Here is a 27,055-nt window from a genome sequence, read left to right as displayed (position 1 = left end):
ATCTGTCTAGTGTTTGGGATTACGTTTTGGGGCTGAAATTGAGATCCTCAGTGCAGCTGATGGCGTTTCGAACCAACCAGAATTTGAGGGTTAAAGATTTGAGTGCGCTTCTCAGAAGTTCTTTGACTGATCCTTCATGGTAAGAAGTGTGAGGAGAAGTTGTTTAGTTGGTTTGTTGATGGTTTAAGTTTAAGATGCAGTACATCATGCATGAAATTTTCACCATCAGAGACTTAAACCTCCTCTTCTGGAATGTCAGTGAGCTTCTTAACAAGGTCAGGAAGGCCAAACAAAAAAAATGGGCTGGCAACGCTTATGCTTCGGGAGACCATCCTGGCAAGGAAATTGTGGTTTTCTGGGTTACTACAGCTTTGGTAGCGTTGTACATGCAGTATTTGCTCAGGAAAGGAGTGGCATAGCAATACTTTTTAGAAAGCAATTGTCCTATGACTATCAGATAATGCAGGTGGACAGGTTGAGTAGATTCCTAATGATGACCAGGACAGCTTATGAGTCATGATAATTTGCCCCACTACGTTCCACTATAGTCATCCGTAGACTTTTTACTTCCTTAAGGTGCGACCTTGCTGGATACCCAGTAGGTCAAGTCCGAATTTGGTGGATCCTCAATGGGTTAATCTACAAATGTATAGATAAATACTCACAGAAGGGTACAAATGTACATGCACAAAGCAATTTGGCCTCCTTCATTGAGACCTACATCCTCAGTGCTGTGTGCTAGAGGCAACATAGCAGGAGAAGGCGTATATTTTAATTTCTGTCTCTGTTGGGTCCCTTCAGTGACTTGACTATATATCCTGACACCCCTGAAAGATCAAGAATTAATATCTTCATGCAAGTGGATTTTCTGATAATGTCCCAGTTAATGTGAGATTTGATAGTCGGACTCCAAGGTGGTCCTGTCTGTGGGGACTAATTGTCTGGTGGCTGAGGAAAGGCTCCTTCCAATAGAAAACAAATCTCTTCAAATAGAGATTAAGGGATATTTTTAAACTAGCGTTGGAATAGTAGTTTTATCTAGGACATTAACACCGGTTATTCAGGTTGGGCAATGTTTAAAATATAAAAAGGGCAAGAAGGAGATGCTGCAGTAAGTAGAAACCAATTCCATGCATTAGAGGAGTAGTATAGAAGGAAAAACAGTTGGTATCAGTTATGAAATTAACACTGCTAAGCAGCATCTATACCGCTGTGTCTAACGGAGGCACAGTAGGCTTGCCTGGCCTCAAAGAGCAGCTTTAGTGACTAGGGTGATAAAGCAGGGAAGTTGCCCCACTGCTTAAGTAAAAAGGAGTAGCAATCTAGAACAGTATCACATAGCCGGATGGAAGATGTGGAAGAGATCTACCAATCAAGCCCTGAAAGCAGGGGAATTTGCCATGGTAGATCGGTAAATTCCCAGCGGCTGGAGAGCTCTATAACTCAGACATTTTTATATCTTTTAAACCAGCAAGAATTAAGAATTCCAGTGTAAGTATAATCCCTCCTTCAAATGTTGAGAGTTATATAACCACATTTTAAAAATAAAAAAAATACCTAGAAATTGTTAAAAATTCTTTAATAAAATATTTTAAGAAGCCCTACTTATAGTCTGAGTGAAGTACTCGTCGAGATACTGTTTTACCCATGAAAGATTTTTTAGTAGACAAAGTGGTAAAAACTTCACTTAGGGCCAGATGTAGGTAAATTTTATTTTACCACCTCTTAAATACCGCATCATACCGACTCGGTATTTAAGAAGTGGTAAAATAAAAGTACCGAGATGTAGGTAAATACAGATGTGCATTTACCGATTCGGAAACAATCGGTATTTACCGATGCGGTAAATACCGACCGGTAAATGCCCATGCATTCCTATGGGCTTTGAAGCCCATAGGAATGATTGGGCATTTACCGGTCGGTATTTACCGCATCGGTAAATACCGATTGACACAAGGGTGCAGGGGGTGTCACTTTGACACCCTCTGGCACCCCCAAAAGAGGCTCGGGTGCCATGTGGCAGGCATACCTGCCCTAAGGGCAGGTCTGCCTGTCATATGGCATAGGTGTGCATGCACACATGTGCAAGCACACCAGAATCGGTATTTTACCATCAAATAGTATTTGATGGTAAAATACCGATTTTTTAATGCTTGTGGGACTCAGAAGAGTCCCACCTACATATCAATTTTCCCTATTCCGTAAAAATACCGACTCGGTATTTTACATAATCGGTAAATTTACCTATCGGTAAATTTACCAAGTCTGTAAAATACTGGGCCCTACATCTCAAATTGCATTTACCGGTCGGTAACGGCCGAATTCGGCCGTTACCGACCGGTAAATGCCTACCTACATCTGGCCCTTAGTCTTAACTCAGCAAGCTATGTGTTAAGTGGTACACCAGTGCCGTTGATCACTCTAAACAGTTGTTTTATCTAGTCTTCTTTTACCATAAAGCTTGTACATATACTGAAATTCGCCTATAACATTCAGGGTCATTTCTTCTTGTGTATTTTATTAGAGGCCAGCACATATTGCTTGTTAATTGACATTAAGTCTGTCAACATATACATTAAAAATTGGAGAGGTGCTTCCAAACAATGCAACCGACGACTCAGTGAAAGTGAAGTAAGTGAGTTAGAAGTGCGCTAGTGCTATACCCTGTGCAAATAACCTCAAGGACTCGGAACGTTGACACTATATTAGTGTACTGTACTGTTTATGAAATTCATGAGACTGCAACTCTATGCTAGAGTTTAGATCAAACAACTGTCCATCGTCCAAAGTCACTATTTATGTATAGAGCTAGCGCACTTCTTACTCACTTACTTCACTTTAACTGTGCAGGTGCTTCATCTGGGACCACCCCTCTTCAATTTCGAATGTATTCATTAACAGAGTTAAATGATTTTTTCTTCATTCGATTTCAAATGTTGAGTAATTAAGTAACATGGTTGTTCACTAGGTTTCTGTGGAAACTGAGGCGACACTTCCCCCTTTAGGAACCATTGTTTCCTATATTATTGAGTAAGAGTTTGGGAGACGAGTTACATCATCACAAACATGACGGTATCATGGCCGCTTTGTTACAATTGCCCAGGGATTTAATGCACTTCAAATATGGTGAAGAGAACGTCTGTCGCATCTGTGACGAAATATCCCATCCGCCAAAACTCCAAATAAGGCCCTTGAGCAGATGCGGAAGAACGGAGGGAGAAAAATGACGATATATGTGTTTACCCCATCAATATCAATTACAGGAAGTAAAACATGCACATCATTCCATTTCAAAATTATTTCTATTTATTTCCTAAAACAGAGTCTGATCTGTGGAAACACTTGAAATTTGGCCAATATTAATTCCTACAGGTATTTACCTAATATTACTACCTAGTCATCAATTACCACTGCCAGAATAAACAGGAATACATGGATGGTGTCCATGAAAAAGACACACTGCCTATTTTTCTATAAATCGTACATTTACATGGTGTGTACGTCCAAGAAAATGTACACGTTTTTAATTTCAAGTTTTTAATTTAACTTTAGGTATACAATTTCGGGTTCTTTGAAAAATGTTCGCTAAAGTGTTATTTCTTCCACGTGTGGGCGTACTATGTGTGTTTTTTAATACAGACAGCGTACTTGAGTGAGTGTTCACCATATTTACATGGAATTTCCATGAGCACGTTCGTAAGGCCTGCTCATACACCTTAGTAAGTATGATGCTACATTCCATGCTTGGGTTACACCTTCTTCAAGTCATTAATCTGTCCTGAGCCAGCTAGCTAATAACGTTCATAAGTCGAGCCCTCAATGTTTTAAAGACAATGTGAAATACTTTAATTTCTGCTGTTTTATTTAACACCACAAGCCATCAAAGGAGTTTCAAGTTGGTGGGCAAATGATTCAGGGAACAAAGGGAAATAACAATTGTATATGGGAATTGCCAGGCGCCACCTTAGTCTTACCTATGATTTTTTCGCCGGGTGTGTATACGGTTTGGTTTACGGTTATATTGAAAGGGGCAGGTGATGTCTGAGCTGTCACTCCATGCTCTGGCGTCATCGAACTGCAAGCACCCTGCACCTTTCCATTCGCATAAGCACAAACATGGAGAGGCAGCATTAGCAGCAATATCCAGCACAGAGGCGAATCCATCTGGGGCAGAAACATGATGTCAGTAAGTGGCCATTTTGCAGGGCTTTGATGCAGTTTCATAGGAATAATACACTGTTTTATTTAAAATCAGAATCAGAAAATCTTTTTTCGGTTATTTACACATAACAACCATAAAAGCACAATTTGATAAAAAACATCATCATAATAACCAAATATCTATAAACCTCTTAACCGGATATACAAGATACAATTCAATCTAGTGCAAAGATTTAGGGCCAGATGTAGGTAGGCTTTTACCGGTCGGTAACGGCCGAATTCGGCCGTTACCGACCGGTAAATGGAATTTGAGATGTAGGGGGCATATTTTAACAGAATCGGTAAATTTACCGATCGGTAAATTTACCGATTCTGTAAAATACCGAATCGGTATTTTTACCGATTCGGTAAATTTGATATGTAGGTGGGACTCTTCTGAGTCCCAAAAGCCCTACAAATTCGGTATTTTAACACCCAATCCAATTGGGTGTTAAAATACCGAATTCAGGTGTGCATGCACTTGTGTGCATGCACACCTTGCCATGTGACAGCCAGACATGCCCTTAGGGCATGTCTGTGTGCCACATGGCGCACATGCCTATTTTTGGGGTGCCAGAGGGTGTCAAAGTGACACCCCCTGCACCCTTGCAAAAGTTGGTATTTACCGATTCGGTAATTACCGAATCGGTATTTCCCATTGATTCCTATGGGCTTCACAGCCCATAGGAATCAATAGGAAATACCGATTCGGTAATTACCAAATCGGTAAATACCGCATATTACCGATTCGGTAATTCCACATCTGGAATTACCTACATCTCCCCCCTTCATATGTACCGATTCATAAATACCGAATCGGTAAAATTCGGTATTTATGAATCGGTAAATACCACTTACCTACATCTAGCCCTTACTTTTTTATTCACATGGAGAACTGCTTTAAATAGTGAAAGCATATACCTATCTATCTATCTCTCTATCAATCTATCTATCTATCATATATATATATATATCTATATATATATTACCTACTGGCGGTCGCCAGTAGGTATATATAGTTAGGATTTTTTCTCTATGGGATTTTTGAAAATTCTATGTCTAATAACTTTGGCGTTTGTGGACGGAATTGGCTGAAATTTTCAGGAAAATGGCACATTTTGTTTCTGAGCAGCCCCTGAAAATTTGGGGGGGTTTCGTCAAGGGGGGGCCGAGAAAAAAGGGGGGTCCCAACATGCGTTTTTCCCATGTTAATTTCCATAGGGCGGTTGGACTCACTTTTAGCCCGAACGGCTGAATGGATTTGCACGAAACTTGGCAAAATTGTAGGGACCGGTAGCCCGATGTGCCTTTGCTGGGTCTCAATATATGTGCTCCAGTGGATTTTGAGAAATTAACGTTTTAAAAAAGATATATATCTGTGACAGCGTCCCGGGTAGCGCTCCGTTTCGCGTACTTTTCGCGTTACGGAGCTTTGCGAAGCGAAGCTGATTGGCTCTCCGGTGTCTGTAAACATTCCAAACAGTCCGTAGCGGCCGCCATCTTGTCTCTCGGTAGGATCGAGAGACAAGAGGAGGCCAAAGCGAAGGGGCAATGACCATAAGGCGGCATAGTAGATCCTCCCTGACCCCCTAGGTTTGATGTGGAGGATTTAAAGGGCCCCGCGGGGCAAAAAAAAATAAATAAAAAAATTCGTTTTTTTTCGTGGGGTGCGCTCGGTACGCGTAACGGAATGCGGACTGGGGAGCGTACTACAAGGAAACAAGAATGATTGACTTTTAACTTATTGTATGTTTATCAATTGTTCGTTTTGTTGATTATATAGTGGGAGAAAGCATGTAACTATGAACACAATTACTATGTAACACCAAAAAGTTGCATAGTATATTTAAAGTCTCACTTCACGTTATAATCAATTTGCTACTAGTTTACAATATACATATAAAAATAAATAATGTGTCAAACAATTTTTGAATTAACAAATACAAATTTATTATTCAGATTGTTTTTCAAAATGTAAAAGAAATTCTATAAAATCATGATCATTTTTTTCTTCATTTTCCAGTAGAAAATCTACTGCATCCACACATTGCAGAAGTTAATTGTTTATTGTATCGTCGTAAAAATCTTGGTGAACTTCCGTCTCCTTTTGTGTTTCTGTTTCAATTTTCAAGTTATTTTCTTGTCCTTCCATTTTGAATTCTGAAAAATAAATTTTAAAAAGATTTATCAGTACAGATAGGGCACTGTTGGGTTTCAGTACAGACAGGTAGTTTGGTTATTTAAACAGTGTTTTTTTCTTTGGGCAGTGTATTGTATTAAATTGGAAGTAGAAATATGAAGAAAATTATCAAATAAACTTTTAGTCAATTTTGAATTATACTAGAGAAGTCTAACTCTATCCTTAACTCAGGGCCGGCGCTAGGCATGGGCAGCGTGGGCTGCCGTACAGGACCTCGCACTCAGCCCACCAGCATAGGGCCACGCACTGGTGATGTGTCCTTTTGTTTTCCTGGAGATCTATCACAAAGAAAGGTGTCGCCTGCAATTAAGGTCCATTGGAGGGGGCCCTGTCCTTGGGCCTCTCATGGATGGTGTCAGGAGGTATAGGGAAGGGAGAAGGAGACGCTCCCTCAATTGCAAGGAGACCATTCACAGACACTGTGGGGGGCCCATTGTCCAGCATTTTGGCGCCCCCACAGTTTTAACTTTTAGACTACAAACAATTCTCACACCTATGAAGGTGTGAGAAATGCGTGTGGAGTAAAAGTTAAAACTGTGGGGGCGTCAAAATGCTGGACAATGGGGCTCCCATAGTGTCTGTGAATGTTCTCTTTGCAAGGGGCCACTTATGTAAATTGGAGGGGGCCTCGCGCACGTTCCCTTTTAGCCCAGGGCCTCGCAAATCCAAGGACTGGCCCTGCCATAACTAAAACAGAGAAGTCTATTTTATTCTATAAGAATTACAGAGTGATAGAATATAACTGTCAGAAAATGTTTTTCTAATTTGTTTTCAGTACAGAACATACTTCAGTTTTAAAAATAATATCTTACCTTTTAAATATAACTTGAAGTTATCAGTTGATTTTTAGTTGTTATGTACTTCACGAAGTAGTAGTCAAAATGGGTGTGTTTCTCTCTCTTTGTTTATATATATTCAGGTACATAACCAATGAAATGTCATGATATAATAGGAGAAATTGAAAGTAATATTTTAATTGGTGGTCAATTCCAACACTTCCGATATGTTTTTTAAAGTAATTTACCTCAGGGATTTTAGAGAGTTCTACATGCTAAATGGCTAAATGGTATTCCAACGAAATTTGTGAGAATGGTAGGGATTGGTATGTAGTATGAGCTAATGTTTAATTGGTGAAAGTGTGTCCAGTGGTTTTTTGTAAATTACTTTCCCACCTTTTTTCAGCGAGTGCTTGTCAGTGCGTTTCCCGGTACGCGAACTTGCAGCGTTACGGGAGTCCTCCATTTTGTGTTTCGGTAGAATTGAGATACAAGATGGAGGGTAAATAATGTTCAGAAAGGGTAGATTGGGGTACTTTAGACGTATCCTGTCTCCCTAAGTTTTCTGAGGGTGGCTGAGGAGACTCATATATGTCGTGAAAAAAAAAATGTTTTTTTCGCGCGGTTAGCTGCCGGTACGCGAACTGGGTAGCGAACCGGGAAGCGAATATAAGTGAAAATAAGAGTAAAAAGGTACATTCGAAATTTCAAAAGACTAAACTAAGTTAAGGTAGCTCTGAAAAGAGCTTTTGGGTTCTGTGTAAGTTCTAGGTACTTATAAGTAGGTACCAATACACAGTCTTAAATTTAGTATGAAAACTTTGTTGCCCTCATCTGAGAAATGCACGCCATCTCCTCAGTAGATATCTTGCATGTAGTAATGCAAGTTATTGTTGTAGATGCAGCCCATTCCATGGTCCCTCATGTAAGCTGAAACAGACTTATTTACATGCTTCCTCGATTTTTCAATTTGTGGAGAAAATTGATTGGACCACCTCCATTTTTGTCTTTGGCATATATTGGAATATACCAAGGCAGTTTGAGGAAAAAGTGTCATCAATTGCTCAAAGGTGTCTTTTAGGAGCATTTCCAGACCTACCCCAGTCAAAGTGCCCAAATCGTTTCCGCCACAGTGCACTATTATGAGGTCAGGGTTTGGCAAATGTAAAAAGGTTTTTACCAATGATATCAATTGGTGACATTTCAATCCTCTTCGGCCAATCCATTTAATTTCCACATTTTGTAAATTGAGGTTGTGTACATTTCTGTTATCTGCATACATGTGAGCCCAGTGGATGTAGCTATGTCCAAGAATCCAGACTGAAAACATGGCTAGAGGAGTTTTTGCTGCAGTCATATGAAGTGTGGGAATGAAATGGCAGTTGAAATAGTGAAGTTTGTAATGAAAAAAAACTGTGGAGTTTAAGTGCAAATGATTCATTAGCAGTGATTGGTGTATTTTCATTGCTGAAAACAGAAAGTTAGGGTGCATGGATGTGTTCTTTGAAAGATGTAATTTGAATGGTTAATAAAAAGTGATGTTATGAAAGATTGCAGTGGATTAGCAGGTGTACTGAGAGTTCAGAGTTCAATTGAAACATTGTTGTGTGAACTTGCAAACATCAGAGGTCTTTCAGGAGGTGGTTGCTATGCAAAAAAGGCAGAGAGGGCAGAGGGGAGAAGGGTGTTGATTTGAAAAAAGTGAGGGAAGAGTTTTGATTGGGTGACATGAGAGATATGTGTGATGAGTTACAGCATTTCTGTGCTTTTGATAGCTGCAGACTCTGGAGTGCATACCTTTTGCTCTGCTAAAGACAAATTGGTGTGTTTCTGAGACTGTTTTGAAACTCATAAAGTATTTGCTAAGGTGAGAAAAGATTCATTTAATTTAGATAGACAATAGTATGCTTTAGGGAGAAAATTATGAAGAAAGTTCTGTATTTAAAATGTTGCTTTGTGTCAAGTGTTTTACAAATAGATTTTGTTTCTTTCAGTTACATAGCCATGTTAAAAGTGACTCTTAAAAAAATGCTTTCATGTGTCTTAGAGCATTTTAAGTCATTTCCCGATGAATGTAGGTATATAATTGATTTAGATGATGTGTTTAAAAACGTTTTTAGGCCTTTGAGTCTCTCTGATATTATTTTTCCCATTTTAATTTAAGACCTTTCCCCGTGGTACAAGGTCCTTGTAAATACGCCCCCATGTGTGTTTAGTAAATTTAGATTTTAATTCTTTGAGTTACATAGCCATGTTAAAAGTAATGCAAAAATGGTGCAAAGGTTTTAAAAAAACGCTTTCATGTGTCTTAGGGCATTGTAAGTCATTTCCTGATGAATGTAGGTATATAATTGATTTATATGATGTGTTTAAAATCGTTTTTTGAAAACAATTTGGTTTTCTTGATATGTACTGCTAGAGCTTCATAGGTTGCTTGGGGCATATTTATAAGGCATTTGAGTCTCTCTGATGTTATTTTTCCCATTTTAATTTAAGACCTTTCCCCGTGGAGCAAGGTCCTTGTAAATATGCCCCCATCTGTGCTTGGCAAATTTAGATTTTAATTCTTTGACTAACATAGCCATGTTAAAAGTGACCCAGAAATGGTGCAAGGGCCTTAAAAAAACGCTTTCATGTGTCTTAGGCCATTGTAAGTAATTTCCCCTTGAATGTAGGTATAAAATTGATTTAGATGATGTGTTTAAAAACGATTTTTGAAATCAATTAGTTTACTTGATATGTAGTGCTAGAGTTTCATAGGTTGCTTGGGGTATATTTAAAAGGCATTTGAGTCTCTCTGATGTTATTTTTCTCATTTTAATTTAAGACCTTTCCCCGTGGTGCAAGGTCCTTGTAAATACGCCCCCATCTGTGCTTGGCAAATTTAGATTTTAATTCTTTGACTAACATAGCCATGTTAAAAGTGACCCAGAAATGGTGCAAGGGCCTTAAAAAAACGCTTTCATGTGTCTTAGGCCATTTTAAGTAATTTCCCCTTGAATGTAGGTATAAAATTGATTTAGATGATGTGTTTAAAAACGATTTTTGAAATCAATTAGTTTACTTGATATGTAGTGCTAGAGTTTCATAGGTTGCTTGGGGTATATTTAAAAGGCATTTGAGTCTCTCTGATGTTATTTTTCTCATTTTAATTTAAGACCTTTCCCCGTGGTGCAAGGTCCTTGTACATACGCCCCCATCTGTGCTTGGCAAATTTAGATTTTAATTCTTTGACTAACATAGCCATGTTAAAAGTGACCCAGAAATGGTGCAAGGGCCTTAACCTCTGGATAGGCCACACCTTATTGTCATCCTGAGTCATTTTTTTTTTTTTTTTTTTTTGCCCCGCGGGGCCCTTTTAAAGCCTCCACATCAAACCTAGGGGGTCAGGGAGGATCTACTATGCCCCCTTATGGTCATTTGCCCCTTCGCTTTGGCCTCCTCTTGTCTTTCGATCCTACCGAGAGACAAGATGGCGGCCGCTACGGACTGTTTGGAATGTTTACAGACACCGTAGAGCCAATCAGCTTCGCTTCGCAAAGCTCCGTAACGTGAAAAGTACGCGAAACGGAGCGCTACCCGGGACGCTGTCACAGATATATATCTTTTTTTAAACGATGGCCGTGTGCCTGTTTTGCGCCGCTGTTGCGTCACTTTTGTGACGCAGCGGCGGTGCAAAAGATTTGCTATCTTGTGATATATTTACAACTTGATGCATCTAGGCAGATGTATCTTGCTGTAAAGTCCCGTGCCACATGAAACCTGCGTCAGGTTTCATATAAGTGTTTTGTTGCAGGGTGGGCATTCATTTGCATGAAAGCCCTGTAAAACTAACACAGTGAAATTTAGAAGATTTCACTGAGTCAGCTTTATAGCATTGCTGAATCAAATCCTTATGGCTGTTTGAAACAGGCATAAGGAGTGAAGCACCATGCAATGTGTGGCTTCCTCCTGTGCATTGCAGTAGACATGTCGTGTTTACGACGTGACTCGTGCAATGTGTTGCTTTTGCGGCACAGATGCGTGACGCATCTGTGCTGTTTTTACTCAATGGTGCTCCACATTGTAAATGCGGCACACCATGGGTGGCAGAGCAGCGGTGCACGTTAACTGGTGCATCCCTGGGGATGTGCCAGTTAACATAAATCTGCCCCTTTACATTTAAGTATGTGCAGGGAACACAGAGTCGGTGAGGTTTATCCAAGGTTAAGAAGAGATGAGTCCTGTTTACTGAAAACTTGGACATAGGCCTCACCTCTTCAGCATCGCTGGACATGGCTAAATAATAGCTGCAAAATGATACTCTTGTTAAACAATTTTACTATTATAGTCTCTGAGATTTGTGTCTTACTCTGCAACATCTCATTGTTGTTCTCTTTCTTTAAAGATAACGACAACATCAACCATGAGTGACATTCAGCAATCAGTTGATTTTGACCTTATCATTGAACTTGTAATTGAAACGTCAGTGGAAGTAGATCCCTTGGATGATTTAAATTCTGAGGATGATGAAGAACATGATGAGGATGCCGATTTGTCAGAATTGTATGACATAGGGTGGGAAGCTGACGTGCTTGAGCCTATGGAACTATAAACATTTATTTTTAAAATTTATAATAAATGAAAAGTAAAAATGTAAACTGTTTCATTTAAAATTAAACACACCTTCAAAAACAGGTTATGTGTAGTGTCTTCAATAAAATATTAAAATATGCTTATAAAATTAGATCAGATTCACATATAAAACAGCACAGGTAAAATGAAGAAGAATTCCATTTCTTTTCTGCTATTTGTGTATTCTAAATTTGCCAAAGCACTAAAAAATATTCTATGTAAAAATGTCAAGTAGTGTGTTAAGTTTTTGATGACTGTTATTGATTTACTGTTTGGTAATAGTGGTTAATAACATTTTTTATTATATTTTACCACAGATTCAACTGCAGATCATTTCAAAATTTGACAATGCCAACCAAGGATAGACTTAGAAAGGCTGCAAAACGTCAAAGACAGCAGGTCCATGAAATAATGCAGCAGTCCTCTACAAAAAAAAATCGTCAAGTCACCAAGAAAGCACCGGGTAAGACCACAAAAACATTCATAAGAAACATTTGTAGAAAAAAAAGTAGTAGTACAGAAAATGTTTTAGTCCAGAAAAAGAGAAGCAATTTAAACGGAAAGGAAAGGCCAATCAAAAATGTTACTGCTAGAGCAAGAGATAACTCTGTGCATGATAGTAGAAGGAAAGAACAGTTTACGGACATTCGTAGACGAATGTTCCGCAACAGGATAATTAGCAATTTGTTAAAAAATATTAAGAAAGGTGAACAGAAAGTGGTTTTTTATAAGAGAAAAAAAAGTTGAGAAAGTTATTGATCAGGCATTTGAAATAAAGCGAAAGTTATTTATTTTGATAATCAATAGAATTAGGAAGCTAAACAAGGCAATTTATGATTTCAAAAGAAATAGTAGATGGAAGAGAATAGTTAATCGTAGTAATTTTTGTGAAGTTTTTTCCGGAGAATGGATGCATAGTTCAAGTTGTGAGGCTTTTTTCAATGAGGAGAGTTATTTCCAGGATAATGATTTGGTGCATGCAGTTGACACCAGTGGTCGAGCTTATGAGGTGAAAGATGGTTGTCCAGTTGAAAAAGAAAAACTTGTGACAACAGAGACAGAAGAGGTGTTAGGTAATGAGGTTTTAGGAAGAAGTCCTAAGGGTCCTGTGTACACCTGGAAGTGTAGTAGTATTTGCAGTGTACGACAGGATTCCATCAATTTGTTTTGTGATTTTGTACGGACATTTAATAAGAAAAGTTTGAAGCAGAAAATGATGTTGTTGCAAGAATTAGATCCTTGCAGAGTGAGAGAAGTGACAGGTTTGCATGGTCATTCACTGGCTTGTCTTTCCAGGAGAGTATGCCAGAGTGTTTTTCATCATTTCAGGATGCTAGCAGTGCATCATAATAAAGTGAGGAAATTAGTTAGAATGTTGTATTATGCTAAGAGTCCAGCAATTATGCTTAAACAATTATGCGCTGCTCTTTTGCATGGTTCTGAAATAGATGTGAAGAATATTTCTGAAGAAATTGAGTTTTGTTACTTTGGAAGTAAAGAGGAGAATGTTGAAATTGACCCAGAAGAAGAGGGTAATGTGGAAGACAGTGTACAGGTTTCCAGTACCGATAATTTTCAAAAGGAAATTGCCACGTTTCAGGTTAAATCAAGTGAGAGGCCTAATTTCACTTGTGTGTGTTGTCGACGCACTTATTATAAGAATCAGACTAAGTTAGTGGATTTATATGCAAAAAGTGAAAGGGAAAATAATAGTGAATGGAAGGATTTCGCAACATACTTGATGGTAGAAAATTGTTTTGATTTGGGATCGGATCAACGTGTCTGTACTTATTGTTGTAACAAATTAAATCAAAACCAGATGCCTGCTAGAGCGGTTCATAATAATCTGGAATTGGTTGAGATTCCTTCTGAATTGAAGGATTTAAATACTTATGAATCTATTTTGATTCAAAGTATCCATCCCTTTCAGGCTATTGTAAGAATGGAGCCAAAGACAGGGAAATTGCCTCCATCAGATTTACAGAGAGGATTAAAGGGAAGAGTTGTTTATTTGCCTCTAGATTTGAAGAAAAACATTAATACAATTGGAGTAGAAAAAGTGGAAGAGGAACCTCTGGTTATCTTAGTTAATGGGGTTCCGACAAAGAATAAGAAAATATGGCAAGATTTAGTGGATGTTAGGAAAGTCAAAAAGGCAACATTGTATTTGAAAAAAAATAATAAGTATTATAAGAATGTATATGTTGCAGAAGAGGAAGTAAGTGAGGAAGAGCATAGCGATTTGTGTGCTGGTCAAATTGAGAAAGTAGAACCCTCTAAAAGTGAAGAAATATATGAACATTATAGTGTTCATCCTTTGCATTCCAAGGAAGTCATGGGGAATGCTATAGAGTTGTTTCAAATGAAACAAGCCAAAGGGAGTCCCATAAGTGTTTGGGAGGAAAGTTTGGAAGCTCGGTGTTTCCCACAGCTATTTCCAACAGGTCAAGGAGGAAGATATGATGAGCGACCTCATCAAATTCCTGCTTCTGAATACCGGACTTTACGATTGTATGCAGGAGATGCTAGGTTTCGACAATGCATTCCCTATTTGTTTCATCTCCTGTTTGAAAGCGATCTGTCTGGACTGTCATATGCAGTGAACCACATCTTGAAAAGTGGTATACACATGCAAAACATCTCGGCAAGTGACTTTATGGATAAAGTCAATGTCCAAGACAGTATTTTGGATTGTCACCTTATTAATCTCATGGCGTGTCAGCGTGGTACTAATGAGTACTGGTACCGTCGTCATGGTGATTTAAAATGTATGCTGAGGAACTTAGGAACTCCAACATGGTTCCTCACTCTGAGCTGTGCCGAGTATGGCTGGGAAGACTTAATTTAATTTAATTTAATTTAATAGCGATTTGTAAAGCGCCTGGTGACCCAAGGGCATCCCCGCGCTATAGGAGTTGTAATCCAGTTGAGGGAGAAGGAGGGAGGAAGGACGTTTAATTGGGAAATAGGTGTGTTTTCAATTTTTTTCGAAATACCAGGTAGTTGGGTTCAAGTCTGAGGGAACGTGGAAGGGCGTTCCATCCAGTGGCTGCTTGGACAGAAAAGCTTACTTGAATTTCTACGAGAGGCAAATGGAAACATTGAAAACATCGAATTCAAGACACCCGGAGAACTGTGCTCTTTGGATCCAGTCAATGTATGCAGGTACTTCAATCATAGATTTGAAGCTATGATGTCTTTCATCATGAACAAGAGAAATCCACCTCTTGGAGAGGTGTTGGATTTCTTTCTGGAGAAAGGAGTACCAAGCAAGAGGTGCTCCTCATATACATATGCTGCTGTGGATCAAGGATGCACCTAAATTTGGAACGGATCCAGAAGACTTAGTGATGAGTTTCATACAACAGTATTCAACGTGTGCTGTTCCAAACGCAAAGGAGAAGAAAAGCCTAAGAGAAAAAGTTGTACGTTTCCAAAGCCATCGTTGTGGAAAGTACTGTCGTCGTAAATTCAGGAACAAGGACAAGTTCTACACCAAATGTCGTTTCGGCTTTCCACGACCGGTGATTTCTAAAGGAAGAGTAAACAGTTTGATGTCTTCGCTGCGACATAATGTGATGAAGAAATCCCCTAAAAACACATACAATTTGAAGAGGAACGAAGAGTCCAAGTACATCAACGACTACAACCCAGTGATTTTGTCCATGTGGAATGCTAACATGGATATACAGTTTGTGGCTGATAACTGTATGGCTGTGGCTCGGTATGTGACATCTTACATCACCAAAAAAGAAAAGACAGAATTGAAGGATATGTGGGAGGACATTTCCCATGAAAAGAGCCTCAGTAAGAAGTTGTACAGTTTCAGTCTGAAGATGTTGTCACATCGAGAAATCGGAGCTTACGAATGTTCTGACCGGTTGTCTTCAGCAAGTCTCTATGCCAAATCCAGGAGTATCGTTTGGGCGAGTCTTGGTCTTGCTGCAACGCGTAATCGAGTTCTGAAACCTGTGCGGGAAATTGAGTATTTGGCGGAAAAGGAGCCAAACAGTACCGATATTTTGAAGACCAACATGTTGGATACATATTATCCAAATCGAAGCAGTCACCTCGAGAATGTTTGTCTGTATGAGATTCTACAAAATTACATATTCAAGAGGAACATCAAAGAAGATATTGAGAAAGGAGTGTATGCTGTAATTGGAAGTGAGGGATGTCTGGTCAAGCAAAGAAAATGCCACTTGGTAAACCATCGAAAATTGAGTGGCGAATCTCCTGAAAAAAAGGAGTTTTTCTATTTAGCACTTTTGCAACTTTTCAAGCCTTGGCGTGCAGAAGAGGAACTGCTTGGAGATTTCCTCTGTTACGAAGACTCTTTCACTGCCGCCAAGGAGACCATAGAATGCCCTGCTTTTCCCAAATATCTAGAAATGTTGAATGCGGAAATCGAGCAGGAAGCAACGATTGCAGCCGAGATTGCCAGAGACAGTTCTCAGGACAGTCAGAGTTCTGTTTCATTGAGTCAGGATCCACTAGGAGGACCTGTTATCGAAAATGAAGCTGCCACTGCCATGAATGAAGTGGAAAGAGCCATGGCACATGCTCAGGAGGATGCGGTTAACTTAGAAGACTTGGAAAGACAACTCAACGTTGAGCAGAGGAAAATATATGATGAAGTTACCAAGCAAATTGATCATGGATTAAGTCATGAGAAGAAAGAGTGCTCATGTACGTCGTTGAAGCATGTTCGACTGTACGTGAGTGGAGAAGCGGGAACTGGAAAAAGTTTCCTCTTTAAAGCAATTTCATGTTATTTGCAGGAAAGGACTGAGTCATCGCTGTCTTGTGTTGTCACCGCTCCAACTGGACTGGCAGCACATAACATTAAAGGTATTACTTTGCATCGTCTACTGATGCTGCCAGTGGAGCATGACAACAAATTACAATACCACAAGTTATCTGGAGATGCTTGTTGTGAAGTTTCAAGAGTCTTGAGGAAAATGAAACTTCTTATCATTGACGAAGTAAGCATGGTTTCCAATGTGATGCTTGCCTTTGTGCATTTGAGAATGCAAGAAGTTATCAAAACAGAGTATGATGTGTTATTTGGTGGCAAACACATCATTGTTTTCGGAGATCTTCTGCAGCTCACACCAGTGAAAGGACAACCTGTGTTCAAAATGCTCACGCATGAAGATACCAGGAAGTGTCTAGGGAGCATTGGCAACGTCAATATATGGTTAAACTTCAATTATGCTGAACTGCATGAAAATATGCGTCAGGCGAAGGATGAAGATTACAAGAATATTCTACAAGATGTTAGAATTGGAAAAGTGACCGAGCATGGGAAAGAAGCTTTACATGCACGATTACTGTCAAATTTGTATCCAGAAGAAGATGTTCTGCCAGAGAATATTTTTCAGAAAATTACTGAGAAGAAATCTGGAATATGTTTGATGCCAACTCTTGCAGAATGTGCCATCTTCAACAACAAAATGTTGAATTTAGAAAACCAAGAGATTGTGAAACTGGAAGCTATTGACAGAGTAGAGCATATGGCATCAACAATTATTTTGTCTGAGAATTTGAAAACAAAATTGGATTCATTAGAGAAGACTATATCTAAAACTGCAGGTTTTGAAAAGACTCTGAATGTGTGCTTAAACTGCCGTATAATTTTGAGAAGGAATTTACATGTTGAAAGAGGTCTGGTAAATGGATCAATGGGTAATGTTGTTGATTTTGTGAAATACAGAAATAGAGATGGAATTGAATTTTTACAAATTAAATTTGATGGCATTGAGGAAGTACAGCTAATTGGTCGTTGTTCTGCTAGATTTTTGCTTGTAAAAGACTTATATGTTCGCCGTAAGCAGTTTCCTGTTTGCTTGGCATATGCGGTGACAATCCATAAATCGCAAGGTTTAAGTGTAGACAGTGCATTGGTGAATATTGGCAGTTCTGTGTTCAAGGAGGGTATGGCATATGTGGCATTGTCACGAGTTAGAACTTTATCGGGATTGTACTTGATTGAGTGTGATGTCACAAACATTTGTGTGGATCTAGATTGTGTTAAGGAATACAATAGGTTAAGAAGAGAGTATGCGCCACATTTGCCTCAATATCCTTTGTTTGAGAAACGTGTGGTAGGCCGGAAACGAAGAAATGTGACCAATACTAGGGAGGTTGTAGCAAAAAGACGAAAAGTCGATGAACCTGAAATTATAAGCAGAAACAAAAAGGATTCTGTTGAAGATGTTGTTGGTTTTCAATTTGAAAAACAGTTCTGGTGTCAACTGCTATGCTAATGTAGTGGTTAATGTTTTGTTTTCTCTAGAAAATGTAAAATAAGAGATTGTGGTCAATTCTGATCAAAGATTTTGTAGTTTGTTAAATTCTGTGTTAGAGAAATGTAGCACTGATAGAACAAAAATAGAAAGTGTGTCTGAAATTCGAAATCTGTTAGACAGATGTTCAGGTCAAACACAATTCTCTCAAAATATTCAGCAAGATTGTCAGGAGTTTTTAATGTATATGCTTGATGTATTGCATGCTGAAGGTGTAGATGTAGATCACCTGTTTGGGCTTTCTTATCAATGGCAGCATGACTGCGAGAACTGTAGGGTATCAAGTACTACTAGTGTAGACTCAGAAAGATTTATATATTTAACTTTGCCAGACAGTAAATCAGTCTCCTTTAATAAGCTAGTAAAAGCAGCTGATCACAACATGGAGTGTAGCCAATGTAAATCTGAAATGATGTCAACATTATATATACGAACATATGGCCAGTATGTCATTTTAATGTTTCAACGATGTAGGCCTGCGGAACAAAATTGACAACTTTAATAAAAAATGTTGTGGCTTCGCAGTTGTCAATATCAGGAAGGACTTTTGTAACTGCAGCAATTATATATCATGACGGTCCTTCAATAACATCAGGACATTACACAGCTTATTTAAAGTCTAGAAATGGCTGGTCATTCTGCAACGATTCTGTTTTAATTTTCAAAGAAAAATTGCCGTATGACCTTAAAAATTCTTACCTGGTGTTTTTAAAACCAAAATTTTAGGGAAAGAATCTCGGGATGTGCTCTGAGGAATTTCAAGAGGTTCTAATGGCTCCTACACGATTTGGCCTTGAGGATAAGTGTAGTACAGAGACATAAGTTCTTACCATAACACTTGACGTCATGGAAAAATAACTGCACTTTGAATGAGTTCAGAAAAACTGTTTCTTTTTATAAGCTAATTCAAGCAGCCAATCAAAACATGGAGTAGAGGGAATGTAAGTCTGCAATGCTGTCTACTGTTTTAAATTGCTTTGTGATTAAAAGTGATGTAGAGAATTAAATAGTTGTAGTAGTCATAGAGGTAGTGTAAGTCTGCTTCATAGTAAGCAGTATCAGTGTCATAGGAAATGTAGAACATGAGTGAGCAAGAAGGGTAAGATATTACTAGTCCAGGATTGTGAAAATGATCTTCAACATTTTAATTCTGAAAGTTGCAGAAATACAAAATGACGGGATTTGCTTACAAGAATTCCAAGAGTTATAAATGGCTCTTACATGATTTGGCCTTGTGGAAACGTGTGGTAGAGAGCGAGAAGTCATTTATTGTATGTAACATATTTTTCAAAACGATGGAGGTTTTCTTTCAGAAAGTGGCGGGCTGAAAGTAATAACAGCACAACCGAGTGTAAGCTGTTCATAGGATATCCTTCGACGTCATGGAAAGTAAGTTACTTTTGAGGAGTTCTGAATTCTGATTTGTTATGTTGTATGGGTTTTTTAAACACAATCATTTTGATTGTGTTTTTTTTTTCCCGCTGTTATATGATGAATATCTTCAAGTCACTGTTTTTAGTGAAATTTGATACATTCTGAGAACAGCAAAAATAAACCATTTAACATGTATAATTAACTCTGTACTGTTTGTATTTATGATGTACATTTAGAACTGTGTAGGAGGCATGGAGAAGGAGAGGCTTCTGTAAGTGTCAAAGTTGTTGCATAAAGTGCTCACATTCTACGTAGTCTTTCATATGATAGACTACATTTCCACAATGAGATACCTAAGCAAAGGAAACACAGGTGATATGATTGTGGAATGAGCAAAAAAAATTGCACGTTTTTCAATTATATTACCTGTGTTTCCTAACATTACACATCATTTTGTGTAGATGAGGTTTAGGCCTGTTCCAGGAGACAGAGGAGGTCTGACATTTGTTCAAGAGTGCAGTGGACATGACTCACTTCGTTAGTAGGCCTGCACATGTATTATCTCCTCTATACTCTTCAACAAGCCTAAATTTGATCTTTAACCCTGAGTAGGCCTCACCTGAAACAAACGTCTGGATAGGACACACCTTATTGCCATCCTGAAACAATCATTTAAAATGTTAGGAACAGTTTTATGATGATTGTGCACCTCTTTTGCGCTGCCATTGCGACACTTTTGTGAGATAACAGCAGTGCAAAAGATGCACCATGTTCCAAGATAGGCCTTACTTCATCTGCATCAAGATACTGTTAGTTTAAAATGTATATCTTTAGGACTGTGTAGGGGGCCTGGAGAAGCAGAAGCTTCTGTAAGTGTCAAAGTTGTTGAAAAACTGTTTGTCCTTCAATCTTTTCCCTTGTCTTTTCTAATTTTTAAAAACATGTTTTAATATTTTTCAAATGTTTGTTCTCTCTTTCACAGATTGAAAGTATAAAAATAACAAGTGAGTAAGTTAACGACAATTATAAGGTAAATGTTTTGTACTCTTTTCATTACATTTCTATCACATTTAACTACTATTAGTTCCACAGCTTCATTTCTTTAACACTCAGTTTCCTGCCTTTGCTACTTCACTCATTCCTTTCTCTATTACCTACTTACTCTACTCCTTCCACTCCTTTTCTCAGTCCCTCTCTTCTCATAGTTCCTCACTCTTGTTCACTCACTCCGTCTCTATTACTCTTAGTGTCTTTGACTGATCACTCTTTCACTACTTGTTCATTATGCTTTCTCTGTGTAGTTGAAGCACACTAAGGGGCATATTATGAACACAGCCAATAAAATTATTGCTGTTTTTATCGGAGAAAACTGCTGCAAAAGTGGTTTTAGCAGCAGTTTTCTACCGCAAAAGCGGCTTTAGTGACACATTTCTGCCGATAAAAGCTGCAAAACTTTTATTGCCTATGTTGTTAATATGGCCCTATGCTATTTACATTTCTTTGCTGTTTCAATTATTCCTTTTCTGTTACTTCTTCTTTTACCGATTCTGTAAAGTCCATATGTAGGTGGGACTCTTCTGAGTCCCAAAGGCCTTAACGAATCGGTATTTTACCATGAGATCCAACTTCATGGTAAAATACCGATTCTGGTGTGCATGCACATGTGTGCATGCACACGTATGTCATGTGACAGGCAGGTATGCCTGCCACATGGCACCTGTGCCTGTTTTGGGGGTGCCAGAGGGTGTCAAAGTGACACCCCGTGCACCCTTGTTAATTCTTTAATTACCGATTTGGTAAATACCGAATCGGTAATGCCTAATCATTCCTATGGGCTTTAAAGCCCATAGGAATGAATGGGCATTACCGATTCGGTATTTACCGAATCGGTAATTCAAGAATTGTTAAAGATTCGGTAACGAATCCGTATGTTGAGACCTACATACCATTTACCGATTTTGAAATACCGAATCGGTACAATTCGGTATTTTAAAATCGGTAAATGTTTTTTACCTACATCTGGCCCTAGAATTGGTATTTTACCATCAAATTGGTTTTGATGGTAAAATACCGATTCGTAAAGGCTCCTGGCACTCTGAAGAGTCCTATCTACATATGGGTGGCTTCAAATCGGTATATTTACAGATTTTTTATTTTACCGATTCGGTAAAATTATCGATTCGGTAATTTTAACGATTCGGTAATATATTGCCCCTTACATGACAAATTTTGTAATCTGGTCGGTAATGGACGAAAATACAGTTTTTCGGCCGTTACCGAGCGACCTACATCTGGCCCTTAAAGTCTTAGGGACAGATTTATGATGGTTGTGCGCCTCTTTTGTGCTGTTGTTGCGTCACTTTTATAATGCAGGAGAGATTTACAAGATGCACCATGTTGCAAAACAGCAGCCGCGGGTCGTGGAGGGAGTTACGGTGGTTTATCCGTTAGTTTCCTGCCTTTGCTACTTCCTTCATTTCTTTTTTTTTTATTACTTATTTATACTACTCTTTTCACTTCTTTTCTCAGTCTCTCTTTGAACAGTAACTGTTTGTTACTCCCTCTATTTGTCTTTCTTTTCACAATACTCTGTTTACTTACTCGTTTTTTTTTTAAAAACATTTTTTTTATTTCGCTTCTGGTTCGTGTACCGGGGAACGAACCGGGAAGCGAATCAAAAGAAATAGAGGATGCTAGAGTGTTAAACATTCTAGCAATTTTTCATAAAGGGAAGGTAGTTCTGAAAAGAACTTTTTTTTATTTATTTTTTGTTGTTTTATATTTTTTTTGTGTTTTTTTGGAGGGGGGGGAAACAAAAATGATTCAGTACAAAGGGATCAACAGGAGCAACCAAAAAAAAAGCAAATTTAGTTTCGGGGACGTTTTGAACATTGATGATGTTCATATGCTGTATTTATTAGAGTAACACTCATCTGTCCACATGAAATTAATTTGCCACAATCTAAACATGTCATTTTAATTTTTCCAAAGTTCTTCTGAATATTTGGGACCGTTTCCCTTGCCTCTGATGCTGTCAGTGCCACTTCATTGGTGGATGTACTGGCAGGTCGGGGTTGTCCACCAAATCTCTTATTTGTGCAGCACTATAATTAAGCGGGTGCCACCTCTGCATGTGTCGATGCATGGTATAATTACCATAACTATATTTTTTTTCGGTCCCTCTGGAGAGTTGTTCGTGGCAGATCAGGCAGGTAACGTATCTGGCATTTACTTTCTTTTCATGTGGAGGCAAAGAAAAAAATTGCCAAATAAAATTGACTTTAACATGGGACATCCTTGGCATTTCTTTCAAAAACCGCCTTGTCCCTTGCTCCTGTTTCTCGTCTTCCTCTTCTTCCTCCTCTTGTTGGAAGATGACCTGGCCAGTTGGACCTCTCTTCTTTGGTGGTGGTGGAGGTGGTGGGGAGCCACCAGCTGCAGCTACTACAGATGCCATGAGTAAGCACGCAAAAACAGGTCTTTCTCTCATAAAAAAGAAAGTCGGAGTGAAGAAAAAAAGTGGGACTTTCATCATTTGGGAAAAAAAAATGTTGTAAACCAATGAAAAGTGATTATTTTACGTCATATGATCAAACGTTCCATCATTAGGAAACTAAAAGTAAAATGAACCAATGAAAAGTTTTGTTGAACTAGTCACATGACCTGTTATGCTTACGTTACGCGCTCCGCGCCGCGCTTCGGATCGTTTCCGGGGCTCTGCGTTTCGCGCCTTGGTTCGCGTTCCAGAGCGCTTCCGGGTGCGCTAACGAAGGGTGTCATAAGGCGCATTACGCAGTAACGTGATACGTTGTGATTACGCGACGCGTCACGATGTGGCTTTCTAACGTGGTATTTGCACTAATGGGACGTTTACCGGATCGCGTACCGGCTGAAAAAATAAAAAATAATTTAAATTATAATATAAATTAAATTAAAAAAATATAATTCAAAAATATATAAAATATATTTTTCCTTTACAAGAAGAATAAATTTTACAGCTTTTCATATTTGCTATTAAAAAACCATTGAAATTCACTGAAAAAACCATAGGTTATAGACCATATATAGTTAGGGATTAGCATTTAAAAAACCTATTTTTACTCACACAAAACCATTGAAATTCCATATATAGTTAGTTGCACTAACTATATATCGCGCACCCGCAATCCACTGCTGATCATGTCACATATTACATCATTCATGACATGGTCAGTGACATCACTGATGACATCACTGATGACATCTCAAATGACATCACTGATGACATCACTGATGACATCTCAAATGACATCACTGATGACATCACTGATGACATCTCAAATGACATCACTAATGACATCATCCAGTGACTGTGTGTTTCTGTAAAGTTAAAATATGTCTTACATATTGAAGAATGAGTGGATGTATAAGTGTCTGGACGAAGGATTTAGTAGGTGCGTGACTGACTGTATGAGTGAGTGATTAAATGTGTCTCACTGAGTGCATGGGTTAGCGACTAAACTGTCTTAATTTGTGCATCATTATGTCTGTTGTTCTGTAATCTGCTGCATGTGTTGATCAGTAGCTATATGAGTAACTATATGGGTCATTGATTGGTTGTTCAAGTATTTGTATGGGAGACTGAGTGTGTGTGTGGGTGGCTGGGAAGTGTATGACTCTGTGCATAGATGTGTGAGCAGCTGATTCACTAGATGTATGGGTTCAAAAGTGCATGTGGAAACAGCTGTATGGGCGGTTGACTGTGTGCATGAGTGCATTGGTGAGTGAATGGATATCTCAATGCTACATGTCATAGTAAGTACATATGTAAAACACAGTACATGTGAGAGTTGGCATATATAAATAACTGTGCATGAGAGCCACTGAATGTGTGAGTGGCTGTATGGATCATTGTGAACTTGTATCAGGGATTGTATAAGAGAGTAAATATGTGTTAGTATATGTTTGAATAAGTAAGGTGTGTATAACTGTATAGTTGAGGAAATGGAGGTGTGATTGTTTCTTTGCATGACTGAGTAGGTGTGTGAGTAACTCCATGGATGAGTGACAGTGTGTGAGTGTCTGTATACACTGAGTGTATCTAAGGTTATATTAGAGTCTGAAGAGGTTCATCGTATTAGCACAAGAATGATGTCAAATGAGATGTCATCAGTGATGTCATCAGTGATGTCATTTGAGATGTCATCAGTGATGTCATCAGTGATGTCATTTGAGATGTCATCAGTGATGTCATCAGTGATGTCACTGACCATGTCATGAATGATGTAATATGTGACATGATCAGCAGTGGATTGCGGGTGCGCGATATATAGTTAGTGCAACTAACTATATATGGAATTTCAATGGTTTTGTGTGAGTAAAAATAGGTTTTTTAAATGCTAATCCCTAACTATATATGGTCTATAACCTATGGTTTTTTCAGTGAATATATATATATATATATATATATATAACCTACTGGCGTTCGCCAGTAGGTATATATAGTTAGGACCTAGTTTCCATAGGAAATCCGCAACGTTCTATTGGGAATAACTTTGGTGCCGGTTGTTGAATCTTCGTGAATTTTTCAAAGAAGATGGCCCGCTCCGCTCCGCTCCTTCCCTAAAAGTCTCGGGAAGATTCGTGAAGCGGGGGCCGAGAAAAAAGGGGGGTCCCAAAACGTGTTTCCCCATGTTAATTTCCATAGGACGATTAGACACGGCTACAGCCCGAACCGCTGAACGGAATTACACCAAATTTTGCAAAATGGTAGCGTCTGATTCGCAGATAGCCCTTTTGTTTAAATGGTGTAAATCCCTCCAGTAGTTGTTGAGAAAATCGAATTTGAAAAAAATGTATATATCTATAAGCGCGCACCGTACGCGCACGGGTCCGCGTACCGTGCGCGCACCGTACGCGGTACGTGCGCGGACCTTTGCCATGCGCGAGCTGCATGCTGATTGGCTGCCAATGTCTGTCAACACTCCTAAACAGAAATTGTTGGCAGTCATCTTGTGCCTCTGTAGACTGAGGCACAAGAAAGCAGAAAAACAAACGTGTAGAACTCAAAAAGGGGGCAGGGTAGAAGCACCCTGACCCCCTAGGCCTGCTCAGGGGGTCCCACAAGGACCCCCAAGGCCCCCCCAATTTTTTTGGGGGGCGGAAATCACGGGGTACGCGCACCGTACGCGTACCTTAGCGAGGTACGCGCACGGTGCGTGTACCCTGTGATTTTAAAAAAAATTAAAAAGAAAAATTTGGGTCCTTGGGGGTCCTTCTGAGACCCCCTGAGCAGGCCTAGGGGTTCAGGGTGCTTCTACCCTGCCCCCTTTGCGTGTTTTCCACATTTGTTTCACTGCTTTCTTGTGCCTTGGTTCTACCGAGGCACAAGATGGCTGCCAACACTTCCTGGTTTGGAGTGTTGACAGACAGTGGCAGCCAATCAGCATGCCTTCCCGAGAAAGCAGCATGCTCATTGGCTGTCAACACTTCTAACCAGGAAGTGTTGGCATCCATCTTGTGCTAGGTAGACCGAGGCACAAGAAAGCAGAAAAACAAACGTGTAGAAAAAAAAGGGGGCAGGGTAGACACACCATGACCCCCTAGGCCTGCCCAGGTGGTCCCAAAAGGACAAAAAAGGCTCACATTTTTAAAAAATAACCCCACGGGGGGATCAAATCGCGAGGGCATAGTGATAAAGAAGTGTGGGGGTCCCCAATCCCCCCACTACTCTTGAGACCGCTGCCCCCTGGGGAAAAGCAATGCAGCTCACTGGCGCATACTGGAGGTTCCAGGTGGGCTAGTTGGCCCACAGGGACCCCCCCCGTATGCAAGGGGAATTAGTTCCCCCTCTGCAAACGCACTAGGGGGCTGCGTTGCAGAGAGGTGTAAAAAAGAGTGTGGCCTCAATACACCTCTCTCCTAACTATATAAGGTCCGAAACCTATGTTTTTTTTGTGAATATATATATATATATATTACCTTCTGGCGATAGCCAGTAGGTATATATAGTTAGGATTGTTTTCCATAGGGAAATCGCAACATTCTATTGGGAATAACTTTGGCGCCGGTTGAGGAATCTTCCTGAAATTTTCCTTAACTTTGCCTCGCGGCGCTTCGGTCCTTCCCTGAAAGTTTGGGGGGGATTCGTCAAGCGGGGGCCGAGATAAAAGGGGGGGTCCCAAAACGTGTTTTCCCCATGTTAATTTCCATAGGGCGGTTGGACTCACTTTTAGCCCGAACGGCTGAATGGTTTTCCACCAAACTTGGCAAAATTGTAGGGACTGGTAGCCCGATGTGCCTTTGCTATGTCTCAAGCTATGTGCTCCAGTGGATTTTGAGTAATTTAGGTTAAAAAAAATATATATATCTATAGCAGCTTACCCGTGAGCTTACCCGTACGGTTACGGTACGCTTACCGTACGCGTACCGTACGCGCACGTACACGTACCGTACGCATACCTCGAGTGCACGAGCTGCATTCTGATTGGCTGCCAATGTCTGTCAACACTCCAAAACAGAAACTGTTGGCAGCCATCTTGTGCCTCGGTAGACTGAGGCACAGGAAAGCAGAAAAACAAACGTGTAGAACTCAAAAAGGGGTC

The 27,055-nt window shown here is 39.4% G+C and overlaps 1 protein-coding gene across 1 annotated transcript in view; it reads right to left on the bottom strand.

Moving 5' to 3' along the window:
• LOC144776139 (putative ferric-chelate reductase 1) overlaps positions 1-27,055 on the bottom strand; it is a 233,673-nt gene that overhangs the window by 150,856 nt on the left and 55,762 nt on the right. Inside the window, exon 2 of the mRNA XM_078659254.1 lies at positions 3,975-4,164. Coding sequence (XP_078515380.1) covers positions 3,975-4,164 — 190 coding nt within the window. The remainder of the gene's footprint in view (positions 1-3,974; positions 4,165-27,055) is intronic.

The sequence above is a fragment of the Lissotriton helveticus genome, chromosome 1_1 (assembly GCF_964261635.1).
Source record: "Lissotriton helveticus chromosome 1_1, aLisHel1.1, whole genome shotgun sequence".
Classification (NCBI taxonomy): Eukaryota; Metazoa; Chordata; class Amphibia; order Caudata; family Salamandridae; genus Lissotriton; species Lissotriton helveticus.
The sequence above is the reverse complement of the archived record's forward strand: the minus strand, read 5'-3'. Positions and strand labels throughout refer to the sequence as shown.